This window comes from Aptenodytes patagonicus, chromosome 16 (genome assembly GCF_965638725.1).
Source record: "Aptenodytes patagonicus chromosome 16, bAptPat1.pri.cur, whole genome shotgun sequence".
Classification (NCBI taxonomy): domain Eukaryota; kingdom Metazoa; phylum Chordata; class Aves; order Sphenisciformes; family Spheniscidae; genus Aptenodytes; species Aptenodytes patagonicus.
In genome coordinates, this window is record NC_134964.1 from 7,179,592 (window position 1) to 7,201,459 (window position 21,868).

Genomic DNA, 21,868 nt, shown 5'->3' on the forward strand with positions numbered 1-21,868 from the left:
CAGTGTTATCTGCAGGAGGGGAGGGAAAGCCAAGCAGCCTCACCTTTTGGCCATCAGCTGGTGCTCTGAGAACATATATTCCTCTGCTGTTGATGGCAGCTGCCAGCGACAGCGATGACAGCTCCACAGACCCATGGCTCTCTTTCACTGTTTTCAACCACTCTAAGTGTTGAGCTGAAGCACGCTGTGGGAAGAGAAGACATGGCACTGCCCTAATTGCTCTGACTTGGCACTTCTTCCCAGGATTACATGTGTCCAGGACAAACAGCTTGGGCTGGCAGAAGAGTTTCAGGATGGGGAAGGAAGAAAGGAATGACTACTGGCCACAGCCTGATCTTTCTGCACAGCTGTTCTTTACCAACACCATGGGAGGCTGAACAAACAGAGCCCACAGTGCTTCAGTGCCTCTTGCTGTAGAAACATGCCCTGCTGCAAAGAATAAGACAGAGTTCCCAGCCAGCTGCCTTCCCTCTTCTGCATCATCATTCAAACTCTTGCAAGAGCAAAGCTACACCATGTCACACTTGAAAGCCTCAGCAGTGCTCTGGAGAAATCCATGCTATGCCAGTTACAGTTGCTGCAGTGAATTTCTACCACAGAAACATAAGACATTTTTCTTCCAGTAACAAGAGCTGCTGTGATGTCCCCACACAAGTGCAATTTGCCCTGTGCAGTCAATCTTCCAGCCGCTCTTGGAAGGCAGAAACACAAGAGGATGCAGAGAGGACCTGCTCCAGCAGAACTCACCAGTTTCTTGGGAAGATTCTCATCACTGTCCAGGGCTCGCCACAGCTTCTTCAAGCAGCACATGAAGTCCTCAAACCCTGACTCTTGCCTAAGCTCATAGAGCAGGGAAGAGTAGCCATGCACAGCGTCATGGAAACATGCCACACGGTCCACGTCCATGTCATTCTCCCCAGCAGAGATGGAGGCCAAGTCTACAAATACCTTCAGCTCATTTATATCTTAAATGAGATAAACACATGAATGAACAACAAATGAGGCAGCTTTAATGCAATTCCACAGCACCACCTTTTACAGAAAATGCAGAAAGAATGCCTTTGAACAGCATCTCCTGTGCAACTTGCCTCCACCCATCCTGCCAGCAACTTTACTCGGTGATTCATCCACATTACTGACATCCTTGGCCCTGGATTTTCTCTGCATTGCCACAAACAGCAGATTCACAGCCAGGATGGAAGCAAGGCAAAGGGTGTGTGTCTCTGCGCATGTAAGACAACCGAGCTGGCAGACACACAACTCAGACTGCTGCCATCCTGTTAAACGGATGGCCTCTGTTCTCTTAAATAACCAGCCTGAACTGAATAGCGGCAGCTATTACAAACCTTCAGACCGAGCCCAACTATCAGGCAGGGTAGCTACTGTGGGCTGCACGAGACTACAGTGGCATGGGCATGTTTAAAGGGACTGCTTCATACCACATTCCACGCCGAAACCCATAAGGGATGCTTGTAACTGTCAATACCAGAAGCTGTGAAGGCATAAAGCAGACAGCAGATGGGTCAGGGACATGGCATCCCTTCTAGTACTATCTGCCTAATTCCTGGGAGAGCAGCACACACCTTTCAGTGCTTCTCTGACCCAGCAGACAAACTCCTTCTGCTGGGCCAGCTCCCTCAGGCACCCACGACGGTTCACTGTGATCCCCTGCAGCAGTATCTTGGCCTGCATAAGCTCAGGGCTGATGGAGTCCAGCTTTTGTGTCTTGTATGATTCAAGCTTTTCTGTCTACGAAACAAGTGGCACAAACAAACATTCAGTCTGGAAATGGGAAATACAACCCGTTCTCCAGCAGGGAAAGGAAAGCCCTCTGCAAAGCCACACCCCAAACAGAGGAATACCACCTTCTCTCTTTTAAGAAAGATTACACAAAAGCACTTTGCTTGAACACTTAATTTTTATCTCAGATAAGCATTTTGGGACAAGGAATGGCTCTTGACAGACTGGGATAGACTTGCAGGAAGGTTCAGATTTACCCAAGCTTTCTAGCCAACACCCTGACAGTACAGAGCTGAAGAAGTGGATACTTACTATGTCCAACAAGTGTTCCAGGACACTGAAGTCACCAGAGAGGTTTAAACTGTCTTTGACGTTGGCAATGATCTTTGCAGCATCAAAAGTTAAATGCATTTCATGATATTGCTGGATCTGCTGAACTCGCTGATCAACCCAATCTCTGACTTCTCCAGGTCTAAGCTTACATATGGTATTTAGTTCAGTTTTGATATCTTCAGGACGATTTGTGAATTCCTGAAAAATTGTATCAACTGCAGAAAGTGTGAGACTTCCAGATCTGAGATCATCATACAACCTTTCATAGCTCACAAAACAAGGGGAGATTAGACTGCTGACAACATTATCAAGGTCCAATACAGGAACAATGTTGTCGTCCTCCTCCTCTTCTGAACTTTCATACTCCTCTCCTGCCTTCTCCGCTGCTTCCTCCCAGAACTGCTGGAAGATCAGACTATCCTTAAAAGAGTGCATTTTCTGGGCAAATTCTTTCAGCTTTGGGCTCAAGCTGTAGTAGATCTGTATGGGTCTCTCTCCCATATTCACAACTGTATTTAGTCTTTTTGAGCAAAGATCTTCCGAGTGTTGACGTTCCACTTCACCTACATCCACTTTAAAACAGAGAGAGAGGTCAGAGATAGATCAGATGGCCAGCCTGTGTTCGGCTTGCTTCATTTAATCCGCCAAGTCGCAAAATGTTATTGGGCATGTGGACCCCTACAAATATCATTTGATGCATAAGCACTCATTTGATCCCTCAAATGCTCTAGGTTTACTTCCCCCACCCCTCCCCTCATCCTTGCTGTGGTTTAGAATAAAACCTGTTTACAAAGCCTAGTCGTTTTCAAAGAAAATTATGTTTTCTGGAGCTGCCACTTTCAAATTGCTCCCCCAAAACACTACCTTTCACAAACGCCTGCACCTTCCTACACATGCTCAGAAAGGTTCCTATTGCTTTTTTCTCTTTTCTGAGAAGCGTTACTTCTTCTCGCCTCCTCTGCAGCAATTCTTTCAGTTCTCTCTGGGGTAGCTCTTTGTCTTCACGTAACAGCTGCTGGTGCTCTGAAAGAAAATTCATCTGTAGTCACAAAGACTTGTACTTCCCACCCCCTGCACCCGTAACTCAGGTTTGGATTTGCAGAGTCACAAACACCACAGTGAAATGCAGGCAACACAAACTGGAGCTGGGAGCTCCACATAAAGGACAAAGACAAGGGCAGCGCTGCTAACTGCTGAAGCACCTAATTAGCATTACTAATCACTGAAGTAGCTTAACAGAGTAGGCCATCGATCACTACTACAATGAAGCCGTAAGCCAACAATGCCACCTTTGAATGGCGTTCTTACTTATCTCCCAGATACAGATGAACTGTTTCTCATGCTGGAAAATCTCTTCCAGATGTTTCACAAGGATACACCCGTTCTGGATGTCACTGGTGACGCTCGTAAACACAGAGTTTGCTGTGGCCATTAGACACTTTGCTTCATCTGTAAGTTTGTCCAGGAGCTTTGTGTTTGTTCCTGTTCCAGAAACAAAGCATGTAAAACCTAGATCAGCCCTGCTTCACAAAAACTAGGCAGAATCAATAGCTATTCAGTGCCATGATACGGAGTCCTTCCATTTCCCATTTGAATCCCTACCCAAAAGCCTGTCAAATCATCACACCACCCTCCAACCCCTCATGTTTTTCTGAACAGAAACAGCCAGGCTCTCAGGAGAGCAATTCAGAAACCTTCCCATGGAGAGCCCATACCCAAAACCTGTGGAGGAAACACAAGCCACTTTGATCCATTCACATGATAAACACTTTTGCATTTTTGTGTAGTAATAACTTATTAGAACTTCTCAGAGAAAGAAGTCATGTTCTACAAATCCACTTGATCTACAGGTTCAGCAGTCCAGTACAAATCCTGAACTGGCTGCAGTGGATTAGCACAAGAGGAATACTAGCTCCCTCTCCTTAGCCTTTCCTCTCCAAAAGCAGGCGGAATAGCTTGAGCTTTGAGATAGGGACTAAAACAAGAGCAGGACAATTTTTATATATTTGTTTGCTGCTCTGCAAAGTGGGAGTGGCAAGGCAGAGAACAGCTTTTCATAGACTCGAATAAATGTAACTAACAGACATACCATTAAAGCTGAAGATATGTTTGGCGTCAGGCCACGTAAGCACGTGGTGCAAAATCTCATCAAAATCACCCTCAGACTGCCCACTCTTGATCGGCCAAGACTTCACAATAATAGCTGATATGAGCTGGCTGAATTGGCCCATGTTGCAGGAAGATATCTTCTCAAGGAGATTGCTCTGAGTCTGCACAAGGCACACAAGACAGAGGGGAGGAATGCATCGGTGTTTTGCATTATACTGCGTCCATTTGTCTCGGGACCAGGCACTGGTGTCAAGAAGTCACACCGCCAGTGCTGAGGCATATTCCAAAGAGAGCCGTATGACATGACTGACACCAGAAGCCATGATGGCAAAAGCATTACAAGTATTTTTCAGGGACCCTTTATAAATGGATCCTCATTTCCTGATTTCTTGTCAGTATTTTTTTTTGTTGGTTTAACAAACTTGAACAATCCATAGCAACTCAAGCAGTAGGAGACTGAATGTGCAACTCTCCTTCCACCACAATGCACATCCCTATACTATGCAACAGGATTTCTATGCAACAGGAAATTTGACTTTTCCTTTTCCTACCTTGAGGGAAAATACAATACCTGGCAAGCCGCAGTTACAGCCTCTATGGCACAATTACGGAAACACCAGTCAATGGAAGGGTCAAGATCTGTAAATTGGCAGTGCTGACAGCAGTAGACTAAGATCTGGTTAACTGGAGGCTCCTACAGGGCAAAAGGGAAATTTCTTATCAACTTAAAGTTTCCAAAGTGTTTCTTCTGGAGCATGAAGGAGTGCTGCTATTAAGACAATTAAAGGAACTAAGTTGAAAAATTTAAGTTTCCTTAGCAGAGCCAAGCATCAGCCCATTTATCACGGCCTGGAAGAAAGATGAAACACAAATAATGCTTGAAAAATCTTTCTGTCTAAAATGTGTGATTACTTAATATGCATCTCTCCAAGCCAAGCTTCCACCAGGAAATATTTGTTTCCTGATTATACCATGAAAATCAATGGCTTAAAGAATTTTGCAACTGATGTAGAAAGGAGATGAGAAGATACACAAGTTCAATTTAGAAGGGACCTACACATTTGGGTGTGCATTTGGGAGCCTGGACAACACAATTTCTGCACAACGAATGAAAAGAGACAAGCGCCAACTTTGCTTCTGTAAGTCCTTGCGTGCTTACTTTACACCCACTGTTTCTTAAAACTATAGGGGTGGTAATTGCTCAAAATGTGCAATTTCCTTCAAAGCATCAGGATATCAGTCACTGCTTAGAAACAGACCAGCACTGCAGCCAGGCTAGCAGGCTACTAGAGTCTCTGACACCAAGAATACAGCATGGTACAGTTTCATGTCCAATTTTTGAGCCTCCAGAACGTGGTTTGTAACAGCAATGGCAATTTTTATGAACAAAGCCACAGTGTTTTCACGCGCCCATTCAGGCTCTAGAAGCTACTCTCTAAGCACAGAAGACTGTCTATCTGCTCTGAACTTGGCCCACCGCCACGCAGTGACTGCCTGTAGTCCCCCCTACCTCCTGAATTCTTGTCTGCAGATCTGCAAGTAAAGTCTTCTTCCACCTCTCAGTGAACTGTTCATCTGGAAAAGTGATCTTCACAAATTTATTCCAGGCCTGCAGTGAGAAAACCCAAACCACTAAGTGCGGAGATTTAACATTCAAATAAGGAATTAAAAGAATTATGCTGAGGAGGGGCCCCACACTCCTCAGATAGTCTGCAGTCCTTTCAGATGTTTCCATCCAGGAGAAAAAGAACACTCCCAGAGCTGCAAGAGGCAGCTTTTTAAGCCCAAGTGTCAAAATGTCCCAGTTGCTAAAGGAGACATTTGGTTGAACCACTTCCACCTTGATGCTGGAAACTGTCGCAGGGAGGGCTGGGAGCAGAGTGAGTCGGAGCGTAAGGAGCTGCTCTGTGCTTTGCCTGCTGGAAGGCCTGAAGGACACAGCCAGTAGGAGACACAGGGTGAGCAAGAGAACAGCTCCAGCTAAACGCCAACAAGGGGCAGCTCCTCATCCCAGCAATGCCACTTGGAACAGCCGAGAAAAAGGAGAAATAAGGTGAGCACCAATTATAGCCCTTTGCTTTTCAGCCCAATAAGTGTTTAAAACAATGCAGCTTCTCAGCTTGTAGTCTATACTGCCCGTCCCCATCTCATTCCTTACCCAGCCACAGCAGATACGGTTCCCAGCAAAGAGCCATTAGGCTGAAGACTATATGGTTAAGCTACGGTAAAACACCTTTTTATTCATATTATAAGAAGTTGACAAACCCAAAGTTCCGAACGAGAAGAGAACGTCACAGGCTCCAGGTTTTCCTTCAATAACTTCTGGTTTAAAGCATTTCTGAACCAGGTTCGAGTGTGTCTCAGAGCTTCACTGAATACTTCTACCACTGAAACTTCCTGCACAGCATCTGTTGGAACCTGCTGCACACACAGGAGAAGAAAAAAAAAAAAAAAAAGAACAGTTCAAGCAGGAGAGCAACATACAACTGATTTAAATAAATATTTCTAAAAGACATGGCCTAAATGCATCTAAAGCACAAACATGCCCAGCAACAGACCTACCACTACTTGAATAAAGGATAGAGGGAGGCTGGGAAAATGCAATGCTTACAAATAGTTTGTGCTTAAGAACACTTATTCCAGGAAGTAAAGACAACATATTTTTAAGGGAAAAAAAACAGACATAAAGCAAAACCCATGACAGCCAACCTAGGCATTGGACCTTATTTTCAATAAGAAGAATCAAAATCATTAAATGATTTCACAACTTTTTGAAAGTACCACAATCTTGGTTAATTAGAGTATTAAGTTTTCCAAATTGAGAATGGATATGATCTAAAACCAGTCTGTTATACCATTTGTGTAATACTTCTAGATATCTTGCTCATATCAACCCATGAATGGTTCCCTTGGTACTCACTGCTGTGGGCTGAAGTTTGGCAACCTTCGAAATCATCATGGCAGAAGTAGCAGGAGTCGCGAACCAATGCTGCTGCTTCACGTGCTTGCAGACCCTCTTATGCAGGTTGAGGCAACAGATCAAGCAGGACTGCCAAGAGCTAGCTTCCAGAGCTCTGAAGGACAAGAATAAAGAGGAATAATTCCTTTTCTGCTCAGAGGAAGAAAAAGAAAAAAGAAAAAACCCACCAAATTCAATACAATGTGGCAACTAACCATCCCTCCCTCAGATGGATTTAAAAAAAATGTTGCTATCTGACAGAGGAATGGAAATACAGGATTCTTTTATTCATACAGATTTCAATGCACGCATTCAAGCTACAAGCATAACCCCACCCCACAGGCATGGTGTAAATAAAAAGGACTACGCTCTCACAAAAGTGCGCTTCAGTTACCTGGCCTGTTTCTCATCCAAGGTACAGAGCACTGTCTTTAGAAGACTCTCTACTACCTAAGAATGGAAAGATTGAAATATTAAACCATGGAAGGAATTTTACAGACTGGTTTCTCATTAGTTGAGGGGATGCTGTGAAAGAGGGAATTCAGTATTTCTTCCATGCCTTCTCCAGCGCTTTTATAAATACGCTATAACATTGCAAAGATTATTTGCTGGCTGTCAGAGTCAACATATAGGTGGCTATTATTTCTACAAACAAAACCTGCACTTCTTACAATCTAGGGATTTAAAATTTATTAGTAGTAGTTGCAATGTCCAGTTCCTGCTGTCCTCATACAAATACAAGTGTTTTCATGACAGGCAGGAAAAATCTCTCAAACCAGCAGCACCTTGCCCAAACCCCCAAGAGCTGTGCAAAAAATAGTTTCAGGCAGCCATGTGAGGATCTCAGGATTAAAATATTTGCCATCAGTGACTAAGGGCAAATCCGGATAAGCAGACCCTTCTTTTATCAATGCCAACGTTTTTGCTACAGATACACCCTCTCATCTCCTCTTAGGAATCTCCTACTTCAGAGCAACTATTTTTGCTTTTAGCTAAATTTTAAGTTCTTTGTGCTCTGACTTGCTACCAACCACATTCCCTTCAGTGACAGTCAGTTCTGCTAAAAGGCACACTACAGCCCAATTTCAGCCTTTATCCCTTAGCTGGGTAAAGCTGCCAGAAGACAAACCTTAGAACTGTTCCACGAAAGGTCAACGTTCTCTAATCTGTAAGAAACACCTTGAAGAGTAGCTAACAAACCAACGGAGAAGTCTTTTATAAATTCAGCCAGGCTCTCCAGGGGCAGCACACAGATCCAGGACTTGACCAGAGTCCTATCAAATTCCATCAAGTAACTCTTTTCTTTCATTAGTTTCAGGAGGGTCCCCCTGGATGGAAGACAAAACAAAATCTTCATGTTTTTAAGGTACAGAAGGCTAAAAGCTTGTTCAGCCCACAAAGGACTCTTATTCTCACTCCTCTGCTTTTTTCATTTACAGCTGAAGATCAGTAGAAGACCCCAAGACCCCACTGCAGCAGCAGTGTCAAACTACTGAGCAGAAGCACTCAAGGAAAACTCCAGGTCTTGCTCAGATTCTGCACAACACATATCATGAGCTGCTTTAACTCACACCAGGCATCATCAACCACGCAAGCTGCTCCACAGCTTGAAGAATTAAGTGTTATTTGTGTCTGAAAGGTAATATACTGCACAGCGTTGCTATACACCTTAGTCTCTGAGCAACCAATATGACCTGTGTTCATATATCCCAAATATCCACCATTGACATGCTACGTTTCTTATTTTTTAAAAACAAGAGAGTTAGAAAAAAAGAGGTGACCACCACCAACTACAATGTCAAGGCACTGGATATAACTAGTAATTCTGGAAAACTCACGTATCTTGCTTCTTCCTTGTTTCAGCAAATGGAAGCCCTTCCAGCCCTGCCCAAACATCTTCTTCCATTGGCAAGTGGTCATGCTGCAAAGGAGCAGCAAAGAAATGCAGAAGAGGAAGAATCCACACCCACTGGTCTACTTGGTCATCAATGCATCTCTGGCACAAGTTTGTCAGATTAATCTTCAAACTAAAAAAAAAAAAAAAACCAAACCAAAACAAACACATGTAGTAAAAGAATAGCTTTTTACAGGAATCAAGAATGTCCTTGTGGGGAAAAAAAAAAAGGCTACATCTCAATCTTGCTATGTACCTTCAAATAACTTCTGATATTTATTTTAGCTCAATCTTATCTTCATTGAAGAGTATATATACTAAAAGTTTAAGACTCGAAGCTGTAATCTTACCTGAGTCACTCTGCACAAACCCTACTAATACAGCACTAAGAAGTGCCAATACTTTATCCACTGTTTCCATGTGAGCCCCCCCAGCTCAGTCAGGGATCGGGTGATACAGATGCACAGAGCCAGGCATTCTAGGGACAATTCTCAGCCTCCTTGGTTGGGCTGAAGTACTACAAAGGCCTCCAAAAGGAAATTTAATAGCTGCAGCTGTGCAAGTGAAGAACTAGAAATGCGAGTGCCAGATAAGCAGTTAGATAACAGTCTAATAAGCCCGCACTCTGAGGAAAAAAATCAACAAAAAACGTGTAATGATGCACATTAGAGGAGACAAGAAGAATCCAAATATGGCATTTAAATTTAAAGCAACACATGATGATCCCAATCACTGGAGTCTGTAAGTATGAATAGCAAACAGGTAAGAAGCTAGAAACTGCTTGACAGAAAAGGATAACAAATAAAATTTTTATATATAAAGAAAAACCAATAGTTTTAACTCAATCGACTACTCTGGCAACAGTGACAAGTTGCAATAAGGGAAATCCTGTTTGGACAAAAGTAAAACATTGTTCACATCAAGAAAGGTATGTGACTGTAAGAGGGCCCCAAAGAGGCTGTGCAATCTTCATCCCTGGAGTTTTTCAGAACTCAACTGCAACCTTGCCTGGACGTTAGCTCTGCTTTGAGCAGGAGGTTGGAACGGAGACCTCCAAAGATCCCTTCAAATCTGTTTTGGGTTTTTTTTTCCTGATTCTCTGACACTAGAGAGCCGAATCCCTCATTGCTTTATCACAGGGTGCTACGCTTGCAGCAAAACCAGCCCAGTTAGTTACCTTGTAAGTGCTCTAGTAACATACATACCTAGTAACTGCTGCAAAAGCCTTTTTGATATCATTAATTTCATCCAGTATGGCTTGTTGTGACACCTTATCCAAGCACAAGAGGCTACACAGGTCAGCCAGACAGTTTTTATATGCTGGCAGCTTGAGCTCTTCAACTACAGTGAGGATGGTGAGCCCCAGAGCTAGTTTACTTTTTATTACTATGTCCTCCTGCGATGCTTTTGCATCTTCTGGTGCAAGGAAAGGAAGAGCTATTTTATTCATATATTTCAGCAGCAAGTCATTCACCTAGGGTAAAGAAGGGAAGAAACAAACCAACCACAGGATTAGTTCCCCAACAAGTGTTTTTCTTCTGAAGCCATTTTCTTCTGCCGGTCCCAGCGAGGACACTTGATAGCCTTGTACACCCCACGGCACCATGGTGGTACCGGCATCTAAGCACACACGGTACTGACCGCCACCAGAACATCAGGCGTGGTACCCCAGTACCTGTGAGGGTTTGGTGCCCCTCTGTGCTGCCAGCTCCCACCACTCAGCTACTGCTGCACCCATGCCCAGCAGAGCTGGGGAGCATCAAGGGACTGGGGCAGATATCAGGAAGGGAACCGGTGAGCTGAGCAGTTGGACACCCAACACTGCCTTATGTCACCGTAGCACGCCGCAAGCAGACTCCAGCTTCCCAGCGGACTCGGGCTTGGTTGGGAGTTAGCGAAAGGAGAGAGCTTTCTGTCCTTCCCACAGCCCCCAAAAGCTACTCTGAAACCACGTCCAGGGGGTCCATAGTACTGTGGTGCTTGTTGATACCAAAATCGCCCTTCTGAAAACTGGCAGTGACATGAAACACCCGTGGGCTCTGCTGAGCTGGGCGGGTATGCCATCTTGTGGCCTCTCCCGCGTCACCAGGAGGAGGGAGGCTGCGGAGAGTTAGAATCGAGCAGCCCTGACACCGGTCCAAGGCCCCCAAAAAAGACGATGTGACATTTCTGCCATATTTGATAATTATGCCAGGTTAGAGATTCAGGACTCCAGAAGCCCTGTCTATATCACTGCTTAGAACTGGATCAAGAGGAGCTTGTCCCAAAAAAAAAAAAAAAAAAAGGCAGGCTTGGAGTCCAAGACAAACGCAGAGAAGCTGGCGACAGAGTGACTGGCAGCAAAACTAAAGGGCCTAAGGCTTAGGAGATTAATATCCAGACATAAAACCCACTCAAGTAAGAAGTCACCACGTCACAGCTCTGCTGCTGACCAACATGGGATATTCAGAACAGCACCTAATTGCAAAGGTGTGACTGAAGTTCCCGAGGCAGACGGTGGCAGTCACCCCGACAGGATCCCCGCTGGTTCTGTCACACCTGAACTTTTTGACTGGAAAAGCAAAAATTAACCCAACAAGGTCAACAGCAAAATTCAAGTTCTGTGTTTAGTAACCGAAAGTCTGTTTTCTAGTATCTGTTAAAAGAAAACAGATTACCTGCTGTGTGCCAAAGTTTAACTCTGTCCATAGCATTCTCCTGCCGTCATACACCCATGGGTTTATTGTAACGACATAAAACTGTCTCAGCTGAGAGAGGAAGTTTCTCAGGTTGTCGGGACTCCACGTTCCAAGAATGCTGAAGATGTTTTCTATCATAATATTTGCAGCTATTATCTTCCCTTCCACCACCTTTTTGGTTTTATTGCCAGAAAATAGCTTGAAAATGTTTCCCATTACAGAAGGCTTTGCACACACAATATCATCATACTGATGCCATTCTAGAATAAGGAACACAGATGAGAACACAGGAAAACAATCATTTGAGAAACAACACACATTTGCGCACGCCTTCACTCTTTCAGCTGTCCACAGAAATAACCCCGCTGAGCCATTAAATTTCCAACTTCAGACAGTGCTGTCTAATAATAATGCTACTCCATATGAAATTAGAGATCATCCCACCAAAAAAACATGGATCGTCCCAATATGCCGATCCAGTCAGAAAAGCTCACCTCCATTGTTGAGGAAGTTGCCTTCTATCAATAAGCAGCGATTCACATAGTGATTTGATACTGGATGCTTGTAAATAAATTCATACTGCCCTTCACCACAGGTAACCCAATATTTGTAAGGAATGCATTTATCAATATTTTCTTTTTGAAGAGTTACAGTGCCTTCAATGAGGTATCCATGTTCTCCTAGATGCCTAGGAAACACAAAACACAGGAGGGCAAAGGACATGTCAGCTGATGTATATACTTCCTTTTCCACGCATCACTCCATTTTTAATAGGAATGGTGATTATTCTTTCATGATGAAAATTTTAGAATACTTACCTCCACTATGAAAACCCTTTGTAGCAATGCCCACCTACGGACATATAGCTACAGTCTTACGTATTAAGTGAAGTACCACATTGCGTCCTGTTCTCCAGAGCCAAAACACTCCTGTGCCTCTGTGTGACTCAAGAGGGTACTCACTTGGTGCAGTTCAGCTCACAAATGTTGTCCTTCCAGTTTGCATACGGAGAAATGCCTTCAGCCCGGATGAACACTTTGTGGGTCTCAGGGTTTAGTTTGAAGTCTTTGGACAATATTGCATGGAAATATACTGTAACACCATCACTTTGGTTCACACAACTACAAGAAAGAATTAGAAGGAAAATAGAAAGAATTCTAATTTTCAGGGTTTTTTTTAATTGCACAAATCATTATAAACAACAAATAAGATTTGAGCCACTAGCTTACTGGATGCAAGACCCATAAGCTCTGTCAGCAGTTCACTCAAACTGATGCTACATAGCAGGCCTAGCGTAAAGCCTAGTGCAAAATGGAAAAATGTGTTCCTAAAGGCAACATGAACTGCTTTGGCCACGTGCATCAGGGTCACTGTGTTGAAGATTATCATACGTTTTTATTGAATCTTTCTATATTTTGTGTTTAATAACGAATAAGCAACTATAAGAACATCTTGATTTAAGAAGTTAGCCTCTAAGTTAACATTATGTATGGGTTACTGGGCTACTTGTTATCCGAGGCTGTGTTGCTTGAAGTCCCTATTCTCTGGACCATGTTAGCCTTAGTCCTTATTTTCTGGACCATAACCAGAGCCCCGAGGTTCTATTGTATATAGGATGAGTTATTTGACAACCTGGCAAGGTAGATATCTAGCTGGCCAACTTGGCAACAAAACTTACTTTTAAGGTGTCCTGAAGTGAACTGTCTTCATTATAATACTAAAAAACACACCCACAGGTCAAGAAGACCCTTGCCCAGGTGAAGACCCTTCCCCCGCGCAAGCGTAGTAGCAGAACAGAATGACACAACCGATATTGTAATTATATGTAAATCACTAACCAATCATTGTAACTGGGCGTGAACTACCTTATAATTTCTGTGTATAAATGTAACGGTGAACTCGACTTAGGTGTGCTTGATTTGTGGAAATTCCACCTTGCACCCGGCACCGCAATAAAGAATGCCTGCTTTCTAAAACTCCAAATTGAGTCTTAGAGAGTTCATCATCTGCCGACTTACGGTAACAACTGCATTGGTAAGCCAACAGAAATACCTCACCCAGAGTCACCTGAAATGGCTAAGCTTTATCCCTCTTCCAGCTCATACACATTAAGCAAAACAAGTTATACTAATCAAAACAGCTCTTCACAACATTAAAGTTACATGTGTGAAGCACATGTTGCTTGTAAGAGTAAGAAATAAGAGGGCAGTCTCTTTTTTATTCATCAGATAAACAAAAAGATTCAAGTACCAAGTGTACCGCATTACCCAGTACATGACCTGTGCTGCAACTCCCCATTAAACATTGGCTCTCTTCTGCATGAGCAGTAGTTTACCTCAGTTTTAAGGCAATTCTATTTCCACATATCCAAGATACATACAGACCTAATCCTGGTACTTCAATCCCCTGCCTCAGTCTGGAGTCTAGTCCTCCTCACACCAAATCCTGTAACTGAAGAACGCTGGGGAGCAGCAGGGGAGTTCTCACCTTTCTACAATCTTATCCACGGGTTTCTGGTTCCTTTGTTGCTTTTTGTCCTTGCGACTGTCTGTTACAGCTGAAGCATTATCCTTTTTAGCAACCTCAGGTCCTTTGGTCTGACTTGCCTTCTCAGTTACTTCATGCACTTTCTCACCTGGGGTCTCCTTTTTCTCCTTTGTGTCTTCATTCTGCGGTACGAACACAAACAACGCCCAATTAAACAGGAGACTCCGGAAGCACATCTGCAGAAATATCCAGCGTCTCTTCAGACGCCTGGGAATACCCAGAAATCACAGCATACCAGCTAGCTTCATACTTCTGGAAATACTAATCCCTCACTGAGGGAAGCTACGGGTTAAGGAAAATAACGCATGGATTGCAAGAGGAATCCCATCTACAGACATCGGCAAGAAGTCAGGTCAATAAGCCACATGTCCCCAGAGGATGGAGCATAAAGAAAATGAAAGAACCAACAGCAATTTACAGCTTAACAGGCCTGTCCATGAGTGGAGCACAGACGCCCACAAAGCACGAAGATCTCCTCGTCCGAGGAGATCCAACAGAGCTCACGGGAAGAGCTGGCTGGAGAAGAGACAAGTTCACAGCTCCTAGGGGTAACTGAGCAAGCACTCAGTGAGAGCTGTGCTAGAACTGACACACACGAGAGCAAAACTCGAAAAAGAAACACTTCGTTGCGTTCCCTTGCTTTCTCCCCACATGCCCAGCCTCGTGGTCTTCAGCTTTACTGACAGCACCAACGAGTCATAGTTATAAAGGGAAACTTTGCCCAACTCAACCAAATACTCATTAGAGTGTTCACTCACACGCTTACCTTGGAAGTTGAACCGCTCATTTTCTGGCTGGTGTCTTCTTTATCCTTCCCAGCCCGCGAGCTTTTGACCGCAGGTGGAGTCTTTGTGTCTTGACTTCGATGTTCAGCACAAGGAGTTGCAGGCTTACTTTTCGGCACTCCCGTACCAGCAGACAGCTCAGAGGAAATGCTCGCTCGCTCTCCTGTTGAGGCCAGTTTCTTACTGCTACCCGAGGACTGGGAATCTGGTCTGGCTTCTGGAAGCTGGCCAGCGTCAGGGCCACGACTGCCCCCTTCCACATTACTCCTGACCGCTTCCCCACACTCTGTGGGACTTCCACCCTCCACCTTCTCCTTTGGGGCTGCAGAGCTCGGAGGTGGGGCAGCCACATTACGCGCGCTGCTCTGCTTTGGTGGGGTCATCACATCTACGCTGCTGTGACTGCCTTCTGCAACCGCTTCCAGGCTTCCAGCTCCCCTTCCCAAGCGCCCCAACGCCCTGTCGCTTTCATGTGTGCCTCCACTGTCACCAGCAAGTAAATCAGCACCCGGTTTGGCTACTTCACTGCCCGGGGTTTGGATTTCTTGTGCAATAGCACATGTATCAGGCAATTCCGCGGTTTGAGCTGGTGCTGTGCTTAGAGGAGGCAGAGAGTCCGGCTCCCCAGAGATGGAAGGACCCTTCTTTGCTTTATTCCTCTTCCTTTTCTATTAAGGAAAAAAAGGGAACAGCACAATGTCTGTTTATTCATTGTCAAAGAGATATTCTTCGTCACCTCCTCCATTGCAGCTAGTACCAACATCTTCCCGCTACGCTGGGTTAATGGAGAACGACCAGGAAGCAAAGGGACAAGACCAGCTACCATCTTCTACAGTAGGTGAAATGCAAGTAACTCTTGAGAATTCTGTAGTTTTAATATTCAAGACTTTCTCAGCAGGAACACAGAGCAGCGCTGAGCATGATGCTCACTAACAAGATCAGACCAATTACTAAGCTGAATTCTGTACTGTTTCCCTCAGTGCAGCAAAGGTACTGTCAGGGGGAGCTGCACCGCTCAGCACATCAGCTGTCCGCATACGCAACACTTAACGTAAGCAAATACATCTACAGTTTGCCTAGGAACACAGGCAGCAGCATCCAGGTGCAAGCCAAAGGGATTCGTGGTGATGCAGCCCAGCCTCATTGCTTTACAAAAGAGAGAGCAACAAGTTACCAGCTACTCCTGCTCCTCAGCACCGACAAAGAGCCTTACCCTCTTCTGTGACTTCTCAGAAGAATCACCGGCCACGCGCTGAGGTGCGGTCTCTGAGGTACCACTTGGAGCTGTTACACCCTCCAGCAGCGATGCTCCCTCTTCCTCCTCCTCCTCCTCCTGTGTTTCAATAGAGGAAGGAGGCCCACCTGCAGCGCATTCAGGTGTGGTCTCTGAGGGATTGATCAGAGCAACCTGAGGTCCTTTGGTCTGACTTGCCTTCTCAGTTACTTCATGCACTTTCTCACCTGGGGTCTCCTTTTTCTCCTTTGTGTCTTCATTCTGCGGTACGAACACAAACAACGCCCAATTAAACAGGAGACTCCGGAAGCACATCTGCAGAAATATCCAACGTCTCTTCAGACGCCTGGGAATACCCAGAAATCACAGCATACCAGCTAGCTTCATACTTCTGGAAATACTAATCCCTCACTGAGGCAAGCTACGGGTTAAGGAAAATAACGCATGGATTGCAAGAGGAATCCCATCTACAGACATCGGCAAGAAGTCAGGTCAATAAGCCACATGTCCCCAGAGGATGGAGCATAAACAAAATGAAAGAACCAACAGCAATTTACAGCTTAACAGGCCTGTCCATGAGTGGAGCACAGACGCCCACAAAGCACGAAGATCTCCTCGTCCAAGGAGATCCAACAGAGCTCACGGGAAGAGCTGGCTGGAGAAGAGACAAGTTCACAGCTCCTAGGGGTAACTGAGCAAGCACTCAGTGAGAGCTGTGCTAGAACTGACACACACGAGAGCAAAACTCGAAAAAGAAACACTTCGTTGCGTTCCCTTGCTTTCTCCCCACATGCCCAGCCTCGTGGTCTTCAGCTTTACTGACAGCACCAACGAGTCATAGTTATAAAGGGAAACTTTGCCCAACTCAACCAAATACTCATTAGAGTGTTGTCGTGGTTTAACCTCAGTCAGCAACTGAGCACCACACAGCCACTCGCTCACTCTCCCTCCACCCCCGGTGGGATGGGGGAGAGAATCGGAAGAGTAAAAGTGAGAAAACTCGTGGGTTGAAATAAAAACAGTTCAAGAACTGAAATAAAATAAAATAATAATAAGAATAAGAATAAGAATATACAAAGCAAGTGATGCACAGTACAATTGCTCACCACCCGCCAACCGATGCCCAGCCAGTCCCCGAGCAGCGGCCCCCCCGGCCAGCTTCGCCCCAGCTTCTGTGCTGAGCATGACGTCCCATGGTATGGAATGTCCCTTTGGCCAGTTGGGGTCAGCTGTCCTGGCCGTGCCCCCTCCCAGCTTCTTGGGCACCTCCAGCCTGCTCAGTCGGCAGAGCATGGGGAGCTGAAAAGTCCTTGACTAGTGTAAGCATTACCTAGCAACAGCTAAAACATCGGTGTGTTATCAAAATTATTCTCATATTAAATCCGAAACACAGCACTGTACCAGCTACTAGGAAGAAAATTAACTCTATCCCAGCCAAAACCAGGACAAGTGTTCACTCACACACTTACCTTGGAAGTTGAACCGCTCATTTTCTGGCTGGTGTCTTCTTTATCCTTCCCAGCCCGCGAGCTTTTGACCGCAGGTGGAGTCTTTGTGTCTTGACTTCGATGTTCAGCACAAGGAGTTGCAGGCTTACTTTTCGGCACTCCCGTACCAGCAGACAGCTCAGAGGAAATGCTCGCTCGCTCTCCTGTTGAGGCCAGTTTCTTACTGCTACCCGAGGACTGGGAATCTGGTCTGGCTTCTGGAAGCTGGCCAGCGTCAGGGCCACGACTGCCCCCTTCCACGTTACTCCTGACCGCTTCCCCACACTCTGTGGGACTTCCACCCTCCACCTTCTCCTTTGGGGCTGCAGAGCTCGGAGGTGGGGCAGCCACATTACGCGCGCTGCTCTGCTTTGGTGGGGTCATCACATCTACGCTGCTGTGACTGCCTTCTGCAACCGCTTCCAGGCTTCCAGCTTCCCTTCCCAAGCGCCCCAACGCCCTGTCGCTTTCATGTGTGCCTCCACTGTCACCAGCAAGTAAATCAGCACCCGGTTTGGCTACTTCACTGCCCGGGGTTTGGATTTCTTGTGCAATAGCACATGTATCAGGCAATTCCGCGGTTTGAGCTGGTGCTGTGCTTAGAGGAGGCAGAGAGTCCGGCTCCCCAGAGATGGAAGGACCCTTCTTTGCTTTATTCCTCTTCCTTTTCTATTAAGGAAAAAAAGGGAACAGCACAATGTCTGTTTATTCATTGTCAAAGAGATATTCTTCGTCACCTCCTCCATTGCAGCTAGTACCAACATCTTCCCGCTACGCTGGGTTAATGGAGAACGACCAGGAAGCAAAGGGACAAGACCAGCTACCATCTTCTACAGTAGGTGAAATGCAAGTAACTCTTGAGAATTCTGTAGTTTTAATATTCAAGACTTTCTCAGCAGGAACACAGAGCAGCGCTGAGCATGATGCTCACTAACAAGATCAGACCAATTACTAAGCTGAATTCTGTACTGTTTCCCTCAGTGCAGCAAAGGTACTGTCAGGGGGAGCTGCACCGCTCAGCACATCAGCTGTCCGCATACGCAACGCTTAACGTAAGCAAATACATCTACAGTTTGCCTAGGAACACAGGCAGCAGCATCCAGGTGCAAGCCAAAGGGATTCGTGGTGACGCAGCCCAGCCTCATTGCTTTACAAAAGAGAGAGCAACAAGTTACCAGCTACTCCTGCTCCTCAGCACCGACAAAGAGCCTTACCCTCTTCTGTGACTTCTCAGAAGAATCACCGGCCACACGCTGAGGTGCGGTCTCTGAGGTACCACTTGGAGCTGTTACACCCTCCAGCAGCGATGCTCCCTCTTCCTCCTCCTCCTGTGTTTCAATAGAGGAAGGAGGCCCACCTGCAGCGCATTCAGGTGTGGTCTCTGACGGATTGATCAGAGGTCCTGCATTCTCCATCAGCAATCCTTCCTCCTCCTCCTCCTTTGTTTCAGTGGTGGAAGAAGGCCCATCAGAACCTTCTCCTTTCACATCTCCTCCAGGCCCTGCTCCTGTGTCAGGGACTGGAGCGAGCTTCACCTCTCTTCCTGCAATAGAGGCAAGGTTCATTGTTAAACTAGAGAGTCAAGAAAGAAAACAGTTCTCAGCTGGTGGTGAGCAAGCAGGATCTGCTGCTAAACGCATCATTTGAACACACGGGAGCCACTTTGTTGCTCCCTGTTCAACAGCTACCACTATAGCAATGACACCATCCTCCATCCCTAGCACAGCCTCTTGCCCTCCCCAAGGCCCCTGCAGTCAGCAGCAGAATAATTAAGGTAAGAAACCACCGTATTGAGGTACTGATCTTTCTCTACACTACCTCCAGCTAACACACTACTAGCCAAAGCAGCAGGCGCTGGGAACCACAACTGCCCGTCAAAATGCTCAAGGACCCCCAAGATGTGCGGTGACAGTACATTGGCACCTCTCAGCTTTCTCAACTTGCTGGACTGGCTGTGTGACCTCTACCACAGAGCTGAGTGTTGTGTCCAGGAAGGCATGGGCTTTTTATCTTCAACAGTTTTATCCAGTCCCTAAAACCTGTGAAAAGGCAGCTCAGATCTGAATCAGGCATCAGAGTAGATCTCCACCTTCTACAGACCTGTTTTACAGGCTCTTCAGCACTGTCTCTACCCCCATTTTGAGAGCAGAAGTTTTTAACCTCTTTGAGCGGAGACCAACCAACACCAAAAGACATTGATTTCCTCTGGGTTTTTTTGGGAGCAGGAGCACAAAAATCAAGGCAAAGGTAGCTCACAGCCCCTTGGAGTATTACAGCCCAAAGGCTGCACCGTGCTTAATGACAGCGGTTGTTTTGTACCTGAAGCAGGCACCCTTTGCAATATTGTTTCACATCCAATTTACTATCACGCCATTATCTGAAGAGTTTAAACTCTTCCCTGAGCTTTTCCTGCTCCTCAGTGACTCCTCTGTTGACAGGGATTGACCCGCACACACTCACTTGGTAGAACTCCCTGGTCCCCCAGACAGAGAGCGTATTTAGCTGGTAAAGCACTACAACTCCTTCCATCACCTTTAATCATTGCCAGAAGCAGGGACAAAGCTTTCGGACCACCAGAACAGATGCTTTGGGTGTTTTTCCTACAGCCTTTAAGACCTGGAGATGCTGGGTTTGTTACCTTGCCATTCTGGATTGCAGAGGGATTTGCTAAGAATTGATGTTGTTAGGACTACAGCAGGCTGATTCGATTTAGTGTATTCTTTTAGGATCCTACTTCTTCATATCAATACACCAAAAGCAATTCTGGTGGCCTGGGTCATTCTCTCTTTAAGCACATAAAGGATTAGGAAATATTTCCCCCAGTGTAACTGCATTAATTGCATACTTGATTCTGTTACTGTTCATAGAGGCAGAATTAGTGTGTTGTCAAACAGAAGTTCAGGCAGTGAATTCTAAACCTAACAATAAGCTAAAGATAGGAAATTCGGGTTCAAGAGGGACTAGACTGGTGTGGTTTAACCCAGCAGGCAGCTAAACATCACACAGCCGTTTGCTCACTCCCCCCCTGCAGTAGGATAGGGGAGAGAATCAAAAAAAAAAAAAAAAGGTAAAACTCATGGGTTGAAATAAAGACAATTTAATAGGGCAGAAAAGGAAGGGAAAATAATAATAATAATGATGATAAAAGAATATACAAAGCAAGTGGTGCACAATGCAATTGCTCACCACCCGCTGACTGATGCCCTGCCAGTTCCCGAGCAGTGGAGGCCCAGCCAGCTTTTCCCCTAGTTTATATACTGAGCATGACGTCATAGGGTGTGGGATATCCCTTGGGTCAGTTGGGGTCAGCTGTCCCGGCCGTGTCCCCTCCCAACTTCTTGTGCACCCCCAGCCTGCTCGCTGGTGGGGTGAGGTGAGAGGCAGAAAAGTCCTTGACTTAGTGTAAGCACTGCTCAGCAGTAACGAAAACATCAGTGTTTTACCATTATTCTCATCCTAAATCCAAAGCACAGCACTATACCAGCTACTAGGAAGAAAATTAACTCTGTCCCAGTGGAAGCCAGGACAACCGGTCTTTGTAATACAGCATTTCATAAAAATGGCACCAGTGCATTGGCAAAACAGAAACTAGTTCAACACTGGAGAGCTGAGTGTGGTGAATGTGTGCAGGAGGTGTCAGCCGCTGACTTGCTTCTCCGCCACCCACCAGTCACTGCAAAGCGAGGAAAACTCCATCTCTGGCAAGTAACGCAAGGGAAGTTTGAGACAAGAGCAGCAGGTAGCGACCCGGCCGGAGCAGAGGAGCCCAGAGCTACGCAAGCACCAGGCCTAACACAAGAACTAGCGGGCACCCACAGCCTCTGGTCACCGTGCAGCCCCAGGGCACGCCAGCACCGTGCTCCGGCCAGCCCCCCCCCCCCCCCGCACGGTGTCCCTCAGCTCACCCCGCAATGCATCCTCCTACCTGAATCCTCGTCCCCAGTGCCGGCGACGGGAGCCAGCTGGGCCCCACATTTGCTGCAAGAACCAGGAGAATCATCCCCAGAAACAAAGTGACACACACGGCACTTCATGTTTCCCAGCCGCAAACTCGGCGATAAGCTTTTTTCGGAGCCACGGAGGGAGAGAGAAGGATGGGGCA

At 45.9% G+C, this 21,868-nt stretch overlaps 1 protein-coding gene across 1 annotated transcript in view; it reads right to left on the reverse strand.

Moving 5' to 3' along the window:
• Positions 1-21,868, reverse strand: part of RNF213 (ring finger protein 213) — a 57,441-nt gene extending 35,573 nt beyond the window's left edge. The window contains exons 1-22 of the mRNA XM_076354191.1: positions 21,692-21,868; positions 18,981-19,309; positions 17,749-18,435; positions 14,201-14,382; positions 12,676-12,834; positions 12,208-12,401; positions 11,693-11,973; positions 10,241-10,509; positions 8,980-9,168; positions 8,271-8,469; positions 7,536-7,591; positions 7,103-7,256; positions 6,448-6,603; positions 5,693-5,791; positions 4,754-4,876; positions 4,163-4,343; positions 3,382-3,555; positions 2,938-3,096; positions 2,053-2,645; positions 1,584-1,749; positions 748-965; positions 44-184 (exon numbers count right to left, since the gene is read on the reverse strand). Coding sequence (XP_076210306.1) covers positions 44-184; positions 748-965; positions 1,584-1,749; positions 2,053-2,645; positions 2,938-3,096; positions 3,382-3,555; positions 4,163-4,343; positions 4,754-4,876; positions 5,693-5,791; positions 6,448-6,603; positions 7,103-7,256; positions 7,536-7,591; positions 8,271-8,469; positions 8,980-9,168; positions 10,241-10,509; positions 11,693-11,973; positions 12,208-12,401; positions 12,676-12,834; positions 14,201-14,382; positions 17,749-18,435; positions 18,981-19,309; positions 21,692-21,800 — 4,818 coding nt within the window. The 5' untranslated portion in view covers positions 21,801-21,868. The remainder of the gene's footprint in view (positions 1-43; positions 185-747; positions 966-1,583; positions 1,750-2,052; positions 2,646-2,937; positions 3,097-3,381; positions 3,556-4,162; positions 4,344-4,753; positions 4,877-5,692; positions 5,792-6,447; positions 6,604-7,102; positions 7,257-7,535; positions 7,592-8,270; positions 8,470-8,979; positions 9,169-10,240; positions 10,510-11,692; positions 11,974-12,207; positions 12,402-12,675; positions 12,835-14,200; positions 14,383-17,748; positions 18,436-18,980; positions 19,310-21,691) is intronic.